This window comes from Saccopteryx bilineata, chromosome 1 (genome assembly GCF_036850765.1).
Source record: "Saccopteryx bilineata isolate mSacBil1 chromosome 1, mSacBil1_pri_phased_curated, whole genome shotgun sequence".
Classification (NCBI taxonomy): Eukaryota; Metazoa; Chordata; class Mammalia; order Chiroptera; family Emballonuridae; genus Saccopteryx; species Saccopteryx bilineata.
In genome coordinates, this window is record NC_089490.1 from 366,601,396 (window position 1) to 366,619,473 (window position 18,078).

Here is an 18,078-nt window from a genome sequence, read left to right on the forward strand (position 1 = left end):
TGCAGGATGCTGTCTGCATTGGAAGCAGAACCAAGATCCCATTGCTGGACCTCCATGGTCGGTTGTGCTGGCCATATCTGCTTCCCAAACACAGGCAACTCGCACTGCTGGTATTGCACCCCACTCTGTGCCTGTCTTTGCGGGTGAACGTCTTCCCCAGACAAGACAGGGTAAATTCACAGAGGGCAGATCCTCCTCGTGCAGTGGGAAGCAATGCCTCCTTGGGGAGGGGAGCTCACCCCTTGCCTTCTCGCCTAGCTCCCAGTCAGGGAACAGGGCCAGCTTCTCCTGGACTGCACAGATTTACAGTCCTCTCACACTGGCTCAAGTTCTCTGTTTACTCGACAGCCATCTTTCTTGCTTAGCCAACAAGAAAAAGTTTCAAGTGGTTGCCTGCTTGTATCTAAAATGCTTCCAGACTGCAGACTTCTTTGGTGCTTACAGATTTGCATGGAAAGAGAAGGCTGAGCTGAAAATTCAGACTTATCACTAGACCTAACGCTAGTCAGCTGAGGTTCCAATGGCTTTTGCACACGTAGCTGAGTGGGTTTTAGCAGAAAGATGCAACTAAATATTTCACCATTTGTTTATTGTTCAATTTTGATGATTGGAAACAGCCTGCTTAGTAGTCCCTGAACCAAAATTCTGACTTGGGGTCTTACCCTTAACTCTTTGGGGAATGGGCCATAATGCCTTTAGACACATTGCAAAGAAGTCTGCTGAGTTTATTTCCCACACCACCCCAAATGAGGTGTTTTATTTAAAGGGAGAGTTCACGTGTCTTTAGACTATCATATTTGTCCAGGTTTTACAGCAAGAATGTATGATTTTATTCATCTACTGTGCGGAGCCGCTGGGCTTCAGCCCCGGCGTAATGCCTGTAGAGACAAGTTATCAGGTGTTGACGGAAAATGTATGTCTGAACAGTGTTTCCATCCAGACCATAAGTTTTCATTTGCAGATGTGTTGGGTTCTGAGTGGTAGCAGTCTCCTTTCAGATTATTACAAATTGTCTTTTTCTTGATACTTATATGTCTAGATTATGGCAAACACCATTTTCAATACCTACCCAAAGAGATGCACACACAAGGTAAACTGTGTAGAATCTTAATGAGCCTTTATGTTCCACGCTTGATAGAATTAGAGTGACATGGTTTGGCCCTATTGTAAAGTAAAAATACTTGTCCAAGAGGAAAAGGAAGATGAGCTTTGTATTTTTAATCAGCAAATTTATATATTTTTTCCTTCAAATGTCTCTCTTTGCTCACAGAAAAACTGCTCGTGTTTTGCTGTTGGACTTGACTGGGATCATTACTACTAGCCTAGTTGTTTGTAGTGTTTGCACTAAATCCTGTGACTGGCAAACCTCCTCAGACCCAGTGTCTTGAATGGTTCCTTTGACCTCCTGCATGGCTGCAGTTCCTTCTCCTGAGACACTTAATGTTTTTCGGAGACTGAATCTATTACTCTGTTGCTTTTGCCTTTTAGACTTCCAGGTCCTACCGCAAGGGTATCCGCTGCAGGCAGCGACGCCAAGACACGCGGAGGGTCGGTCGCGGCGAACAACCGACGCAGCCAGAGCTTTAACAACTATGACAAGTCCAAACCAGTCACCTCCCCACCCCCTCCGCCACCACCACCAAGCAGCCATGAGAAAGGTGAGTCACCTTCTTCCGGGTCCTTTTTGGCATCTTTCTTACAGCAGATCTGTTTCCTTTGGGTGAGTGTCGTCGGGGGGTGGGGTTGCTGATAGGGTGGTAGGAATGGATCACAAGGACATACTTGACTGGTAGGAACTTCGTTAGCAGAGGCATTAATAAAGCGGGGAAATCGTGTTATAGTCACAATTGCCAGCAAGAATAGCTGTATTTGTCCAGGTGGGGCCCATAAGAGACCCGGCTATGGATAGAAGCAGTGCAGATTTGCAACTCAAAAATAAATGTTCGTAGAACATGCAGTAAGTGGTTTTCCAGAAACGCAAGGTTCTTGGGGTGTTTATTTTGTGAGCTAGTAAGTTTTCACCCATCAGAGGTGATGTGAAGGAAGTTAGAAGGGAGTTTTCACCCTTTGAAAAAAGTCAGAAATGTGGGGTTGGCTAAATGAAGATCCTGACTACATATAAGGAGTAGGCAACGTTGCTGTTAGCATTCTGATGAAGGAACGTTTACCATAAAAGGATATGATTTTTTTTTTTACCCTAAGTAGCCCTGAGCTTTTAGGATAGCGATAAAAAGTGAGCAGCCCTGTGGGGACTCCTGCTCAGAGGTAGTGAAATAAATAAAGAGCTTCTGCTAGCTTCAGTGTGTGTCTTGTCAGACGTTGGAGAGACTGAGAGAGACCGAGGCCACTTAGAAGATTCTTCAGTACGAGGCAGAGCTCCCCTTCATTTCTCCCAGGCAAAGGGGTCTAGACTTGTTGAGGGGACAGCAAGTCAGGTCTCTCGGAAGCGTTTCCTACTTGGTGAGGTGAATGCTTCTCAAGGCGTGTCCGCCTGTGCCCCCTCTCTCCCGAGACCCAGGAGGGCCCCCTCCCGCGCCCTGAAGTGCCCCAGGAGCCTGGGCTGCCTTCCACTGTGAATGAACTCAGAACCTCTCCCACCCACCCCTCCAGCTCAGGGTGACTGGGTGTAGTGGAGCCGGGTATCCCCCCTCCTGGAATACCAGAGAAAAGACAAGGGAAATTTATATAAGGCTGACAGCTACGCACGGCAGAAGGTTTCCCAGAGAAGGCGTTGGGAACTCTGCCGCTCACGGGAAAGCTGTAACCAGGATGTAACTGGTCAAGGCTGTGACCCAGCCCTTGGCTTCTGCCTCAAGCAAACCGTTTTTCTTCTTCTTCTCTCGCTTCCCCTCGCCCTTCCTTCCCCTCGCCTCCTTTCCTTATCTTCACCATACCCAACTGTGTTCTTTTTAAAAGTGTCTTTAAATTACATAAATAATAAATGCTTATAAAATAGTCCGAGTGTACATCAAATAAAGTTTTCCGTTACATGCTCCCTGAAGGATTCCAGTGTAAACCATCCTGTTCATATCCTTCAGACCTTTCACCATATATTTATGTGTGTGTGAAAACGCACATATAAAATGTATAGAAAGGTTTCTGGGTTTTTTTAATATAAATAAATAGCTAAATTTTATTGAGTGTCTACTATGTGCCTCATTGGATTCCACCCAAACAAGCTGTGTTGCTCCCCGTTTTGCAAAGGATGGAAGTAAGGCAGAGAGAGGGCAGCTGCTTGTGAAGGTCACCTCGGAGTGGGTGCAGTTGGAACCGAACCCAGGCACTTTGGTTCCAGAACCACGATTGATACTGTGCTTTTCCTGGAAGTGGACAAGAAATGCTAGAGGCCTTACCCAGGGGGGCTAGTTAGAGACGAGCAGGTTGAGTTAGAGGGGAGAGCTAGGAAGATGTCGGGGGGAAGCCTGTGCCCTCTGTTGGGCCAGCCCACCCTCATCCCGTGGTCATTTGAAGAGAAACTGTCATATAAAAGTCTGAAGGATGGATGTGAGCCCATAGTCCAAAAGATTGAGAAAATAAGGAGTTAATTGTAGCTGGGACAAGCGTGGGGAGATGCAAGGTTTGTGGCGGGACCCGTGTTCTAGAGCCTAGCACAGAGTCAGGGCCACGCAGGCAGCCCAGCAGGCAGCTATTCCTTAGTGCCGGGACAGCCACCGACCCACCTCCGTCCTGGGCAGGGGTGGCCATGTTTGCACAGAGCAACCGGAGAGCCACGAGGCCTCTTCAAGGACTGTGGCTGGGACTTCTCGTAGAGGCCCTGCCTGAGGAAAAGGCTTTGGTGTCGGGAGAAAGGGAGGTCATATTTACTTACTCAACACATACTGCTTCCCAGGGTCTTTGATGTTCGCTTTCTTACTTGATCATCACAGACATTCTGTGAGGTAAATATTATTAACACTGACCCAATTTTACAGGTAAGGGTGGTGAGGCTAGTTGAGATTTAGTCATTTGTCCTCCCTGGTAATTGAACACTAGAATTCATATCCAGGCTCAACTCCCAGATTTGAATTCTGGCTCTGTCCCCGAGGACATCTGTAATGAGGACCAAGCGAGGAAATGCTCGTGAGTGTTTTGTGAGCTGTGATGCTTACAAAGTCCCGTGAAGGATGCTGAATGATAACAGTGTCTGACGGTGGTCCCCGGTGCATGGGAGCTGGGATAAAGCAAGGTTGGGCAGGTCTAGATATTTTTTATATTAATACTTTCCCACCATCTGGAGGTAAAGGGGTAGTACAGTTTTTGAATTTCTTCTTCCTTTCTTCCTGGTCCCTATGTTCTCCCTGGAATCCAATCTCGATGGCAGCCTGTGAGGTAGCCAGCTTACATGCAAAATGTAGCATGTGAAGAGGGAACAGAAGTAACTCAACCGCCTAGCCAGGTGTAAGACAAAGCAGGTACTCGGGTACATAAGACAGCATCCTTAGGAGCCAGATCAATTGCAGCTCAGTGTGGTTGGTGCTTAGCTGAGATCTGGACCACTTTCAGATGAGGTTAAATTCGTGATATACTCTCATAACCTGTGGTCATAGCTGTCCTGTGAATTCGCAGGCCCTGACTGCGCTCTGCTCTGGCATTCCGCTTTTAGGTGAACCAATTCATAGATTTTTATGTAACCCATTGACCCAGGCATTCCACACCTAGCAATTGATCTAATCACATCAGGAAGTTAAGTGAGAAATTCATTATTCTGTTAATAAGTGACAAATATATTTCAACATTCAGTCCCAATTTTTGAAAGAGACTTAAGAGGAATAAGAGAAAAATGTGACAGGCAATTTTTTTAAAACTCCAGAGCACTCGATACTTTGTGGAGAAGACTCCATTTGAAATTGTGTCCGAAGAGGCAAGCCTGCCCCCTCCCGCCATCATCTAGGTTTAGTTCTGATTCTAGTGAACAGCCACCTGAGATGGGAAACAACTAGGATAAACCTGGGACTCACCCAAAATTCATTAGCTTGTTCCATAAGGGGCCCGAGTACACAGTTGATGTATAAAATCCAGGAATGTTCCTCTACAACAGTGGTCCCCAACCCCCGGGCCGCGGACTGGTACCGGTCCGTGGGCCATTTGGTACTGGTCTGCAAAGAAAGAATAAATAACTTATATTATTTTCGTTTTATTTATATTTAAGTCTGAACGATGTTTTATTTTTTAAAAATGACCAGATTCCCTCTGTTACATCCATCTAAGACTGAACTCTTGACGCTTGTCTCGGTCACGTGATACATTTATCTGTCCCACCCTAAAGGCCGGTCCGTGAAAATATTTTCTGACATTAAACTGGTCCGTGGCCCAAAAAAGGTTGGGGACCACTGCTCTACAGCACCACAACTTGTTAATTCTCCTAAGGACTCCAATCTCTGATTTTGCAGTGTGTGGGAGTCTGCAGGTCCTTAGCTGTTAGGAAAACCTGCGGGTTGTCATGATCGGCCTCAAGGGCAGATCTGCCTGTGGTTTCACTCCTGCGGGGAACAGACTGGCTCGGCCTGGCCTGGCCTGGCCTGGCCTGCGGGACGTGTCGGCGAGCCCCACTGCGCAGCGTCTCAAGGAATGCGGGGATGCCTGGTGGCTGTTCACCGCCTTTCTCGGCTTGGGGTGGCTTTCAGGCTTCAGGCCCATCACAGATTTTCAGGAGAGAGAGAATGTCCTGTCATTTTCAACATTTGTGACATTATCTGTTTTCCTTCCATCTCCTCACATTCTCTGAATGGGTTGGTGCTGCTGGAAATCTCATACATTGCTGAGCAGTTTGGTCCATCGTGTGGATTTGAAATGTTTAGTATCCGAGACTGGATTCTCTGCATATGGAAGATGTTCTTTTCTGAATAATATGGTTTTATTCATTTTACAGAAAGCATATCTTTATTACATTTTCATTGTAAAAATTATTTAAAATATTCAAACAATATAGAAATTTATTAAAAGAAAAAGAATGCTATATAAACCTACCTCCCAGAAATAGCTACATGTTTATCACTTAGTCTATAATCTTCTGTATTTCTTCAAGTATATACTATCACATTTCGATAAGATAAATTTTTCCCAATGGCAACTATTTGCCAGGTACTATGCTAAGTGCTTTATTTATTTATTTTTATTTAGTAAATTAAATGGGGTGACATTGATCAATAAGACTACACAGATTTCAGGTGAACATCTCTATAGCATTTGAACTTTTGATTGTGTTGTGTCCCCATCACCCGAAGTCAAATCATTTTTCATCACCATGTATTTTTCCCTCTTTACTCCCCTCCTTTTCATCCCGTTTTTTTATTTTTGTAATGAGAGAGGGACAGTGACAGACATACAGGAAGAAAGAGAGATGAGAAGCATCAGCTTATAGCTGTGGCATCTTAGTTGTTCATTGATTGCTTTATCATATGTGCATTGACTGGGGGCTCCAGCCGAGCCAGTGACCCCTTGCTCAAGCCAGTGACCTTGGGCTGAAGCCAGCGACCATGGGGTCATGTCTATGATCCCACACTCAAGCCAGCAACCCCGTGCTCAAGCTGGTGACCTCAGGGTCTTGAACCTGGGTCCTCAGCATACCATGTCGAGGCTCTATCCATTGCACCACCTCCTGGTCAGGTCCTATTTTAAGTATAAGTAATACATTGTTTAATTCTTACAGGAACTATACATACGTACTCTCTCACACATGTATATGACTTTGAAAATCTTATAAAAGAAATCAAACATCAAGGATAACCTTTTTATAAGTCATTCTTTCTTCATAATGGTTGCATAGTACTCCACTGTATGAACTTACCTTAATATTCTTAACCACTTTAAGTTGCTTCTAATTTTTTGATATCACAAATAGTACTAAGATGAACTTTCTCTTTACTCTTTTGCACGTATACACTCATTTCACTGGCATTGCTACATTAAAGACTATACACATTTTACAGGTGTTTTAACATTGCCAAATTTTGTTCCCAAAAGGTTATGGCTATTTTTAATCCCCATCAACAATGTATGAGAGGGCTAGTTTCTGTACACCTGACACCACTGTTCTTGTCATTCCCTGGGGGAGAAAATGCTCCTTGGAGTGAAGCAAATTATTTTAAGAAATAAAACATGATCGTTGGCCATGTTTATGGAGCTTTGCTGTGAGTTACAACTAGTGACCTTGGCATGGTACAAAAGCTCTTGGATTTGAGATCAAATTGCCAGCAGCTAACGTGATCTCACTCAAGACACTCACCTTCTCCAGGCCTCCGTTTCTCCTCCTCTGAAGTGAGCCTGGGGTTATCTGTCACTGTGTCACTCTGAAGCGCCAATGAATTCTGTTTTCCTGGCCCTTTGGCCTTGTGTGTTGGGAGCCCCGTTAGTGCTTTCTGGTAGGTTTCCTCCTCCGGCCTTCATTCTGTGTCACTTCCTTCCTCTGTGCACTCCTGCCTGTCACCAGCAGAAGAGAAGAGCTAGACATGGCTGGAAGTAGAGTCTTACAGCCTCCAGCACTCTGTCATGTCGGAGTAACATCAGGGCCATTGATTCAGAATCTCTGTAAACTTGTCACTTTGTGGCTGGCGAACCAAGTTATTTATCTGGGTTAGTGATTGGGAGATGTAACAAACCGTGAAGAAGTTGCTGTGTCCTGCCATTAACCAGGGTTCTGACATAAACTTACAGCTTAGACTGAGATGGCATGAATTCCGGGGACCGGATCACACAGGAACGTGTATGGTTGAGGGGTCTCCCTCCCTTGCTGTTTCTTCTATTTGTTCATTTCGTCACTCTTTATCTCGAACATTGGGCTTACTGTAGTGACAGAACTGAGACGCGGACTCTGCTCTCCAGGGCTCCTGGCCTTGAGGGAGGAGCAGTGCCTGCATGTCCTGTGATAGGGAGATGCTCAGAGATGTGCAGAAAGGGAGCAGCTTCGCCAGGAAGGCTTGGGGAGGGCTTCGGAGAGGTGATATCATGTGTGATGATTTCTGTCCCCAGACTTCTGCTGATAGGAAAGGAAGGGACGGCTGGGAAGGAATGACTCATCCCGCTGTTGTGGTCCAGGTGCTAATCTGAGGGAACATTTGCCAGGGTCACTGTATTCATAAGCTCCTGTCCTGTGAGGGGGGAACTTCTGCAGGATCATTTCAGGGGTGGGCTGGGCCTCCCCTGCCATCAGGAGACCTCAATCATTCCAGAGCTCTTCCCCTGGGCCAGGGAGAGCTTGATGTCTGTCAGTGCTCCATGGGTCGTCATCTCGTTTGGGAATCAGCTGTAAAGTCACCATGGCCCTCCAGCCAGAAGCCATAATTGTCCGAGGGCTTAAAAAGCCAGCCTTGAGATTTGAACCAGGGGTCGGGGGGGGGGTAATCATTGAACTTGAGGAAGTCTCTGAGGGGTCGTCTGGAACTAGAACTCAGCTGTGGAGGCCAGGCAGGAAGGATGAATTAGAAGCTGCCAAACTTAGGGACTTCACATGGCACTGGAGGGAAAAAAGTAAAAAGCCTAGCATGTGCTGGAGAAGTTGTACCAGTCTCCTGAGCCAGAATAGTTATCTTGGGGGAAAGGTTTAGAATCCTGCAATTAAAAAGAAGTGTTTACCTTAAAGGCAGACAGCTTTGTTTGAGTTCTGGCCTTGCCACTCCCAGGAGTGTGGCTTTGGGCAAGTGCACTGCTCAGCAGGCATCTGCTCAGGATCACCCTCAGAGGGCCGTCCTAGGCCACACCTGGCATTCTTCTACTCACTATACAGATAGGAATCGCAGGTGTTTCATTTCCATAGGAGCGGCCCTTGCAGTGTATACAGCAGTCCACTCAGCCATTCAGGTGTTATTTTATTTCTTTTTTGACAGAGAGACAGACAGACAGACAAATAGGGACAGAGACAGGAAAGGAGAGAGATGAGAAACATCAATTCTTCATTGCAGCATCTTAGTTGTTCATTGATTGGTTTCTCATATGTGCCTTGACCGGGGGGCTACAGCAGAGCAGGTGACCCCTTGCTCAAGCCAGTGACCTTGGGCTTCAAACCAGAGACCTTTGGGCTCAAGCTAGCGACCATGGGGTCATGTCTATGATCCTATGCTCAAGCCAGTGACCTCATGCTCAAGCTGGTGAGCCTGCGCTCAAGCTGGCAACCTTGGGTTCTGAACCTGGGCCCTCCACATCCCAGTCCGACACTCTGTCCACTGCACCACCGCCTGGTCAGGCCATCCAGGTGTTATTGCTGCCCCTTCCCACCTCGGGTGACAGCTCAGGTTTGAGGGTACAAGACTCTCATAGGGCTGGTATATGGGTCACCCTAGCTTAAAAGACACATACCATGCGGGTACATCTCTGTGCGCATACCTTCCAGGGTTCCCCAAAGGATTAGGCCTGATTAGTAGAGTCACAGCCCTCTGAGAAGCCCCAAATGATGGTGTGTCCCCCCCAAGAGGTATTTAGACTTCAGTTATAGCTCCTCCCAGTCCAGATAGGTCTGACTCTCCAGGGTCATTTTTACCATGAGCCATCAGTGTTGCTTAGTAACAACTGACATTCTATCTTTATCAGGTTTCCAGAGGAAGTGTTACAAGTTTAACCCAAGGTCAAATTCTCATGCAGTTCAATTACCTGTGAATTGGCAACAGGCTGCTGTAGCCCAAATGATGGAGGAAGTTAGATATGAAGCTTTCTCTCTAATTTTTTGTGTAGCCCAATTCAGGTTTTCTGTACTTGTCACCTCTATTGCTTGTGACATTTCTGTGAAGGATATGACTTGTTTCCTGATAGCTGAAGTTTATTGCCATCATGGGTTTCATTTGCATGGCATGAAAAAAGTACCACGTTCTGCTCATTTGAAACGTTGTATCGTCAGTTTGCTGTCTGTAGACGCACCCTTTCACAGGTGGATGGGCAAAGGTTCATGCCTCCTGCAGTAAAGGCAGGTTTCATTTTTCTAGTTTGCATTTCATACCAGTTTCTTTTGGTTACAATTTATTGACATTGTCTAATTGGATAGGTGAGAAGACCCACTGCCCCAGTCTTCAAAATAATACCCACACAGCCACATTGTCCCTCTCCCACATCGTAAGTGCAGATTGCCCAGATGTGATCTCAGCGGGAACAGGTCCAACGTGGTAGGTCTCTGTTGAGTCTGAAGCACACAGCACAGGTGTCGTGATCTGGTGAGACCATGAATTCAGTACTTAGTCTACACTGCTTTTCTCAAAGTACGTTAGTGGACCATCGACATGATCATCTCTTGAGGTAATTGCTAAAAATACGAATCCTAGGGCATTGCAAACCTTATCCTAATTCTGATTTCTGAGTCAGAGCCCGGAAGTCTGCATTTACACCGCTGTCATCCTTGTAGCACTGAAGGTTGAGAACCCCTCTCCTAGGAGGGCTACTTGGTCACCTATGAAAGGACATGCTGCCTTCTAACTGCCCTCCAGTTCTCTGCACTAGTTTGTAGTGTGTTGTGTTGGGGAATGGAAAATTACGTAGTTGGACACCCAGACTAATGCTTAGCATACAGAAAGAGCTCAATAAATAGGAAACCATTTAAATTGGCGCATGCGTTTTGTTGTACATACATTTAAATTCATCCTCGGAACCAGCAGCTTATACTGGGTAGACCGAACTCGACTTGCACAGGTCTTCATGTCTTTTGGTTTCATGCTCTTGCCTCACTAAATCTTTAATGAAGTTCTTAATTTTAATTTAAAAAATTTCAACACTACCTTGTTTCAGTTGAGCTAATGAAAATAAGGAAAAATATTTTGATTCCATACTTAGGCTGGAAATACAGAAAAGGGAGTGTCTTTGTGGGGCTAGATTGGAGCAAGGAGCATACAATGCAAGGAGATGCTCCAAGGGAGGAAGTCAGCTCACCCTTCCCCTGATTGGAGAGCCGCCTGCTGGCTCTTGCTCTGCGCAGCCCTTGAAGAGCTCGGTTACTCTGTGAATATGAGAATACTACCTTATTCAGAGTACTGCCCTACTAGTCATACCTAGAGAGGAGCCCGAGAGATGCGCCTTCCTTCCTGTACTTCATCCTAGATTTTGCCTTTAACCTCTAGCGTTAAACTAAAGTCAGATATGAAGGCAGAAGCACTTGTATCTGTATAGTCTCTCTACCACCTTTGAAACCCATTTTCTTGATCTACTGTGTAATTCAGGAGAGCCGTCAGAGGAAGAGACCCATCTATCCCTCTAATGTGTTGAAACTTAATAACCTGTCAAGCTAAAGCCATCCTGAGCTTGGAGTAAGAAAGCTATAACCATGTTTGCTTTTCTCTAACTATGGACAGGTTTCAAAACCCATGTGTGAGCTTATGCGTCTGCTGTACTTTCTCTGGCTTTTTTTTTTTAAATAGGAAGGATGAGCGGAGAAAAGAGAGAAAATAAATCATTCAGGAAGACGAAATCTATTTGATTAGTCTTGTGTCAGGGATAGAAAATGACTAGTTGATGTTCATCTGATCCTCAGGTGATAAATCTCAGCCTTGCCTTTGCTTCCGCCTGCTGTGTGGAAAGTGTCACACATACAGGAATTCAATTTGATTTCAAGGATCATTGGTAAGGAGAAGGATTTACATTTCTAGGTGCTCTCATCGCCATTTTTATCCAGGTGTTATCTGCATTCAGGGCTTAGTTTAGTCGTTGATTTAAATGTCATTTATTTATTTATTTATTTAGTATTTTTCTGAAATGAGAAGCAGGGAGGCAGAGAAACAGATTCACGCATGTGCCCGACCGGGATCCACCCGGCAAGCTCACTAGGGGGCGATGCTCTGCCCATCTGGGGCGTTGCTCCATTACAACCAGAGCCGTTTTAGCGCCTGAGGCGGAGGCTTGGAGCCATCCTCAGTGCTTGGGCCAACTTTGCACCAATGGAGCTTTGGCTGTGGGAGGGGAAGAGAGAGATAGAGAGAAGGTGGGGGGAAGGGTAGAGAAGCAGATGGGCACTTCTGTGTGCCCTGGCTGGGAGTTGAACCTAGGACTCCACATGCCTGGCCGATGCTCTACTGCTGAGCCAGCCAGCCAGGGCTTAAATGTCCTTTTTTTTTTTTTTTTTTTTTGTATTTTTCTGAAGCTGGAAATGGGGAGAGACAGTCAGACAGACTCCAGCATGCGCCCGACCAGGATCCACCCGGCACGCCCACCAGGGGCGATGCTCTGCACACCAGGGGGCGATGCTCTGCCCCTCCGGGGCGTCGCTCTGCCGTGACCAGAGCCACTCTAGCGCCTGGGGCAGAGGCTAAGGAGCCATCCCCAGCGCCCAGGCCATCTTTGCTCCAATGGAGCCTTGGCTGCGGGAGGGGAAGAGAGAGACAGAGAGGAAGGGGGGGTGGGTGGAGAAGCAAATGGGCGCTTCTCCTATGTGCCCTGGCCGGGAATCGAACCCGGTCCCCGCATGCCAGGCCGACGCTCTACCGCTGAGCCAACCGGCCACGGCCTTAAATGTCTTTTTTAAAACAGTATTTTTCTTCTCCAAGTTAGGCATTTGACAGTGTTCATTAGCATGAGAAGATAAATACATTTGGGATAAACAGAATTAACTTCTGTGAGCATACGTGGCCCATAGTTGCAATGCAAAGTCCAAGGACAGAATGCTGGTCAGAACAAGGGAGAGCTTCTGAACAGCACGGGACAGTCTGTAGCTGCTACAACTCGCTGAGGCGTTTCTCGTGAGCTCATGCATGGCCACCTCCCTCTGCTGAGGACATGGCAGCCTCGGGCTTAAATGAACCTAACAGATAAAATGCCAGTTTTTCGCTGCAGCTTGCCCTCATGATTCTGTAAGCATGTGCATTTCATTAGAATACCAACACATCACTCATGTGCCAGAGAACGGTCTTCTGATGAGCATGTCGGAATGGGGGTTCTGTGGAGAATATTCCTCTCCAGGGTCGCGGTCATAACACATCCACGTTGTAAGTCTCTGCTGCCCCCTACTGCCCAGGTTTTGTATCATGTCTGACTGGAGTGTTCCTTTCCAGACTGGCATTGTCGGGCACTCTGGGAAGATAAAAGACTTCAGACTCTATGTATTTTCTTCCATACAGGGCCCTCCCAACATTTATTTCTTCAGTTTAGGGTAATGTATGGGGGTCTGAAGAAACCCCACATTGTGGGCATGTTCAGGTTCATGTGGCATGGTGGAAAACTTTCTCTCGAGTGGTGAGGAAGTGACAGCAGGCTTGAGCTAAACTCAGTCGTCTCAGGACCGTCCACCCCCTCCCTTCAGTGGCTGCCAGCTGGTGGATTCAACAATCAGGTCTGGCTCTAAGGATAAGGATTTTTGAAGGTCCTGGGAGATTTTTGCTGCAAGAAAAGTTATACTACATTTGGCTTCCTTTCTAAGAGGCAGATAATTTCAACCAGACTGTACGGGATGGAGTAAATGAGTCTCCGCTTCTAATTATGCACTCGTGTACTTGGAACTCAATCTGTCATCTCTGCAGCGCGTTTTGGGTGCCTTCTATGTCTTCGGCATCATGCTAGTCACTAAATATTCAGAAGTGTTGGGGGGGGCAATTAGTGATCTCTGCCCTCACGGAACTTGGAGTTTGGTAGAAGAGACAGATATTAAACAAAACATGAATTATCTCATTACCCTTTTGATAACTGCTTAAGATGAAGGTTAGGTGCTGGGACGGAGGGGAAGAGAGGGAAACTTAAGTCTCTAGATTAGGTAGAGCCTCACCAGATGAGACTCAGATGGTGTTTGCCAGGGTTGGCTGTGCTCACAACACCCATTCTCCCACCCAACAGTTAGAAGAAAAGGATGCTTAAGAAAGTTTTATGGAGAAAGACCAACTTTCTTTTAAAATGAAGGTCTGTGTCCTGGGCCAGTTTTGTCTCTGGCCACAGAGGGCAGAACTAAAAAATTACAGAGCTGTAAATGTTGGCGCTGTTCAAAAAAAAAAAAAAACAAAAAAAAAGTGATTTCACCTTTCTCACAGTTGCACAGGCTGTCTGAGGGTAGAGTTCCCTGACCCCTGAGGAGCAGAACAGAGGCTGGGCCATCAGCTACTACGGCTACGAGAGGTGGGGTTTCTTAGGTTCGTAGGTAGGTGGGAGCACATAGTCTTTGAGATCCCTTGCAGAGAGAGGATTGGATGGTCTCAGGCCAGAGGCAGAGTCCGTGTGATTTCAGTAGGTCCCGGAGAGGCCAGGCAGGGATATGCATCCCCCACAGCTTGTTCAGGTCCCAAAGCCCCGACTGTGGGTTGGCTCCTGAGGTCTTCATTCATTCCAAAAAGGCACTTAATTCTTGATTACCGGCATTTCACGCCGGTAATGGACTGCGTGCAGTTTGTGATGACTTCTTGACTTCAATTACACACAGGGGGGATGTCTCCCTTAACTGCAGATAAGTTATTCCTGTCTTTGCCAGGCTTATTCTCTGAGACTATCAGGAAGGCCACAGGCAGGGATCTCTGCCACCTAGAAGAAGTCATGACTACTACTGTGACTATCACCCAGTGAGAGGTTATTCATGGCCGGTTTCCGCCATTTAACCCTTGGATTCCTTTCCTCAACCTCTCGTGAGAAGAGCCAGCTGCAAATATATCCAGGCCATTCTCCATGCAGGCTTATTTTAAAAAGTCTATTTCACATATGTGCCATGGGTTGCAGCATCCATTCATTCATTTGGGAAAACCAGGGAGAGAGCCCGCCTTCTAGGAAAGAAACGAGGCTCTGGCCCTTGAGTAGTAAACCTCCTTAGGGAGTCAGGGGCCTTATGTCAAATTCATCTGGTGCTGAGTCGATACCAGTGAGTACCTGTGAAGGAGGGTGACATTTCCCCATAGGACATACATGCTAGGGTCAACATTATAAACTGGATTACTTGACTCCAAGTTTGCTCTTTCAGCCAAATTCTGAGCCATGTCGGTCTCAAACCCTTTCATCAGAAGTAATGATTATTTTTCCCAGCACATCGTCAAACCTTTTACTGCCTAGGAAACAGGAAATAATAGGGAAACTTGTGGTAGCTAGCCTTCTTCTGGACCCTCTAGCCTTGATATGACTGGTGAAGCAGGTTCTGGTTTGTTGGCTCCCATCTCCCAGGCCCTAAGAATTATAGTTTCATATAATAGCCATTTGTTATTCCTCGCAAGCCTACAGGTTGACGGGCCAGCTCTGCCACGGTGTGCCAGGCTCCGGTGATCTGATGGGCTTGCTCATGCATCAGAGTCGCCTGAGACGCTGGCATGTACTGAGATAACCCCGCTCTTTCTACCTGGTCTTTTCATTCTCTAGTACGCTCGTCGAGGCTCTTCTCCTGGTGATGGACAAGTTCCAAGCTAGAGGGCTGAAGTATGCAACGCCTTTCGAGGCCTGAGCTCTGAAAAGGGGGCTTTAGTCCTTTTCTGCTTTATTCTGTTAGCCAAAGCAAGTCACCTGGCCTGTCCAGGTGCATGAGGATGGGAAACATTCTGCCCATTGAGGGCGGTGCTGCAAAGTCACATGGCAAAGCATATGTGACATAGAGAGGGGTGGAGACTTGGGCTGATTTCACAGTCAATCTACCACACTATGTAAGTTGGGTCGAATAAACATGCATTGATGGATTGATTTCCCTCATCAAGCTAATAGTCGTATTTTCACTGAAATCACATGAAAATGGGAATACTCTGAGCTATGAAAGGTAAGCTAAGACACATTTATTGTTTCCAGCAAGCATAGGGAGGGGGCGTGTAGCTTGGCGAGCTCTCTGTAGGAGTGTGTGTGTGTGTGTGTATATGTGTGTGTGTGTGTGTGTGAGTGTGTGTGTGTGTGTGTGTGTGTGTGTGTTTGGGGTAGGGGTTGACTATTATGGGTATGGAGTTTCTTTTTGCTGTAATTTAAACATCCTTGTGTACTCCAGTGCCCCAGTTCTCTCTGGCTAGCAGATACAATCCATTCATTGAGGGGACACAAGCTCCATTTGCTTTATGGTGCCCCCTTTGGCCAAGGTAGGAACTGCCTGTGGAAGCATCTCGTAGCATAGGTCTGGCTCTGCGTAAGCCTGTTCTCAGGGCCTTTGGAATCCTTGGTCCTCAGACCCAGGCTCCTCTGCCTTTCTTTCTTTCTTTCTTTCTTTCTTTCTTTCTTTCTTTCTTTCTTTCTTTCTTTCTTTCTCTCTTTCTTTTCTTTCTTTTCTTTCTTTTCTTTCTATACCAACTGGTACAAGTTGTCCTATGATGAAAATTATCTGAATGTAAGACTGGAGTTCAGGACCCCAGGGGTTTAGTTCCAACAGTTCTTCTTGATGGTCATGTAAAGTTGATGGATTATTTAACATCTCTGAACTCTTAGTTCCTCAGCTCTCAAATACAAATGAGAATAGCACCAACTCACAAAGTTACTGTGAGGATGACATGCAATGAAATATGAAAAAAAAAATCATGTTGGTGAATGCATTCATTCAGGAGTATACAGCGTGACCAGGCAGTGGTACAGTGGATAGAGCGTCGACCTGGGAGCCCAGGTTCGAAACCCCAAAGTTGCCAGCTTGAGTGCAGGCTCATCCAGTTTGAGCATGGGCTCACTAGTTTGAGTGTGGGCTCACCAGCTTGTGTGTGGGGTCGCTGGCTTGAGCGTGGGATCATAGACATGACCCAGTGGTCACTGGCTTGAGCAAAGAGTCTCTGGCTCAGCTGGAACCCCCCAGCCAAGGCATATATGAGAAAGCAATCCAGTGAACAACTAAAGTGCCACAGCAACAAGTTGATGCTTCTCGTCTCTCTCCCTTCATATCTCATCTCTCTCCCTTCATATCTGTCTGTCTCTCTATTGCTAAAAAAAATTAATTAATTAAAAAATAGTATACAAAGTCAAATGACTGCAAGGGGCAGAGTGAGCAGAGCAGCTGAACTGAGAACCCCAAAGAGCCACTTCTCCACGCCGCAGATCAGAAGTCTAAAGCAACCATGTAACCACATCTTCTTGCTTGGCTGTGTCTCTTCTGGCTAATCCTTGGTGAAGGATGTTTTTGAAAACCAAGGGACCAAGATACACAGAGTGACTGTCACTAAAAAAAAAAAAAGAAAAAAAGAAGCTTATTAGCAAATAAATGCATATCGTAGCTTGGTGAATCTCCATCCATCTGGGTGTCTTAGAAATGTAACCTATTGATTCTCAAAATCCCCCCACTCCACTCAGTGAGATTGGGGGGAAATCAAAACAAAAGTGTTGATTGAGACAAGCAAACATATTGGAAGAAGCATTTGTTAGGTTGCCTGTTTTGTTTGTTTGTTTTTTAATAAATTGGCTACTGAAGTAGAAGAAAGCAGATATATCTTTCAGCAGAGTTTTAAACAAAAAAGTATTAACTAACTTAATTATATATTTTTATATTTTATCTGATATTTTTTTATTAAGTGAGTGATGAGGAGGCAGAGACAGACTCCCACATGAGTCCTGACCGGGCTCCACCTGGCAAGCTGCCTAACCATGCGATGCTCTGCCCATCTGGGGCTGCTGCTCCATTGCTTGGTAATTGAGCTATTTTCGCACCTAAGGTGAGGCCACGGAGCCATCCTCAGTGCCCGGGGCCAACTTGCTCGAACCATTCAAGCCATGGCTGAGGAAGGGGGAGGCGGGGGTAGAGAAGCAGATGGTGGCTTCTCTTGTCTGCCCTGACTGGGAATTGTACCCAGGACTTCCACACGCATGGCTGATACTCCACCACTGAGCCAAATGGCCAAGGCCTAATTATATTCCTTTAAAACAACTTTAAAAGGTCATGATTGATGATTTTTGCAGTATTTTGGAACAAAGCACCTTTTGATTAGTGAGGGATTTTTATTTTTAATGTAATTCTATTTTTCCTTTTGTTTGCCCCTCGTTCTTTTGTCTGAGCTCTCTGATCATGTTAATCCATCCAAACCCGCAATCTGAAATAACCTGCTGCCCTGCTCTTGGGACCTGGTGACTGAAGCATCTCTGGACTGTGAGAGGAAAGGCATTATAGCTGAGAGAGCAGCCCCAGGAAAGGGCTGGACCCCCGACGCTGGGTGTGGCGATTTCTGAGCTCCCTCTGTCTGAGCATGCCAAGATGTCATGGCTCTGGCCTTGGGGTGTCGTCAGCCTTAGTGGTCATATCTTGGCAAATGAAGTAGCCACTGCTGG

At 46.2% G+C, this 18,078-nt stretch overlaps 1 protein-coding gene across 7 annotated transcripts in view; it reads left to right on the forward strand.

The window, feature by feature from the left end:
• NAV2 (neuron navigator 2) overlaps nt 1-18,078 on the forward strand; it is a 405,016-nt gene that overhangs the window by 184,756 nt on the left and 202,182 nt on the right. For all 7 annotated transcript variants that reach the window (XM_066251118.1, XM_066251119.1, XM_066251121.1 and 4 more), the window contains one exon: nt 1,489-1,658. In XM_066251118.1, the coding sequence (XP_066107215.1) occupies nt 1,489-1,658 (170 nt within the window). The remainder of the gene's footprint in view (nt 1-1,488; nt 1,659-18,078) is intronic.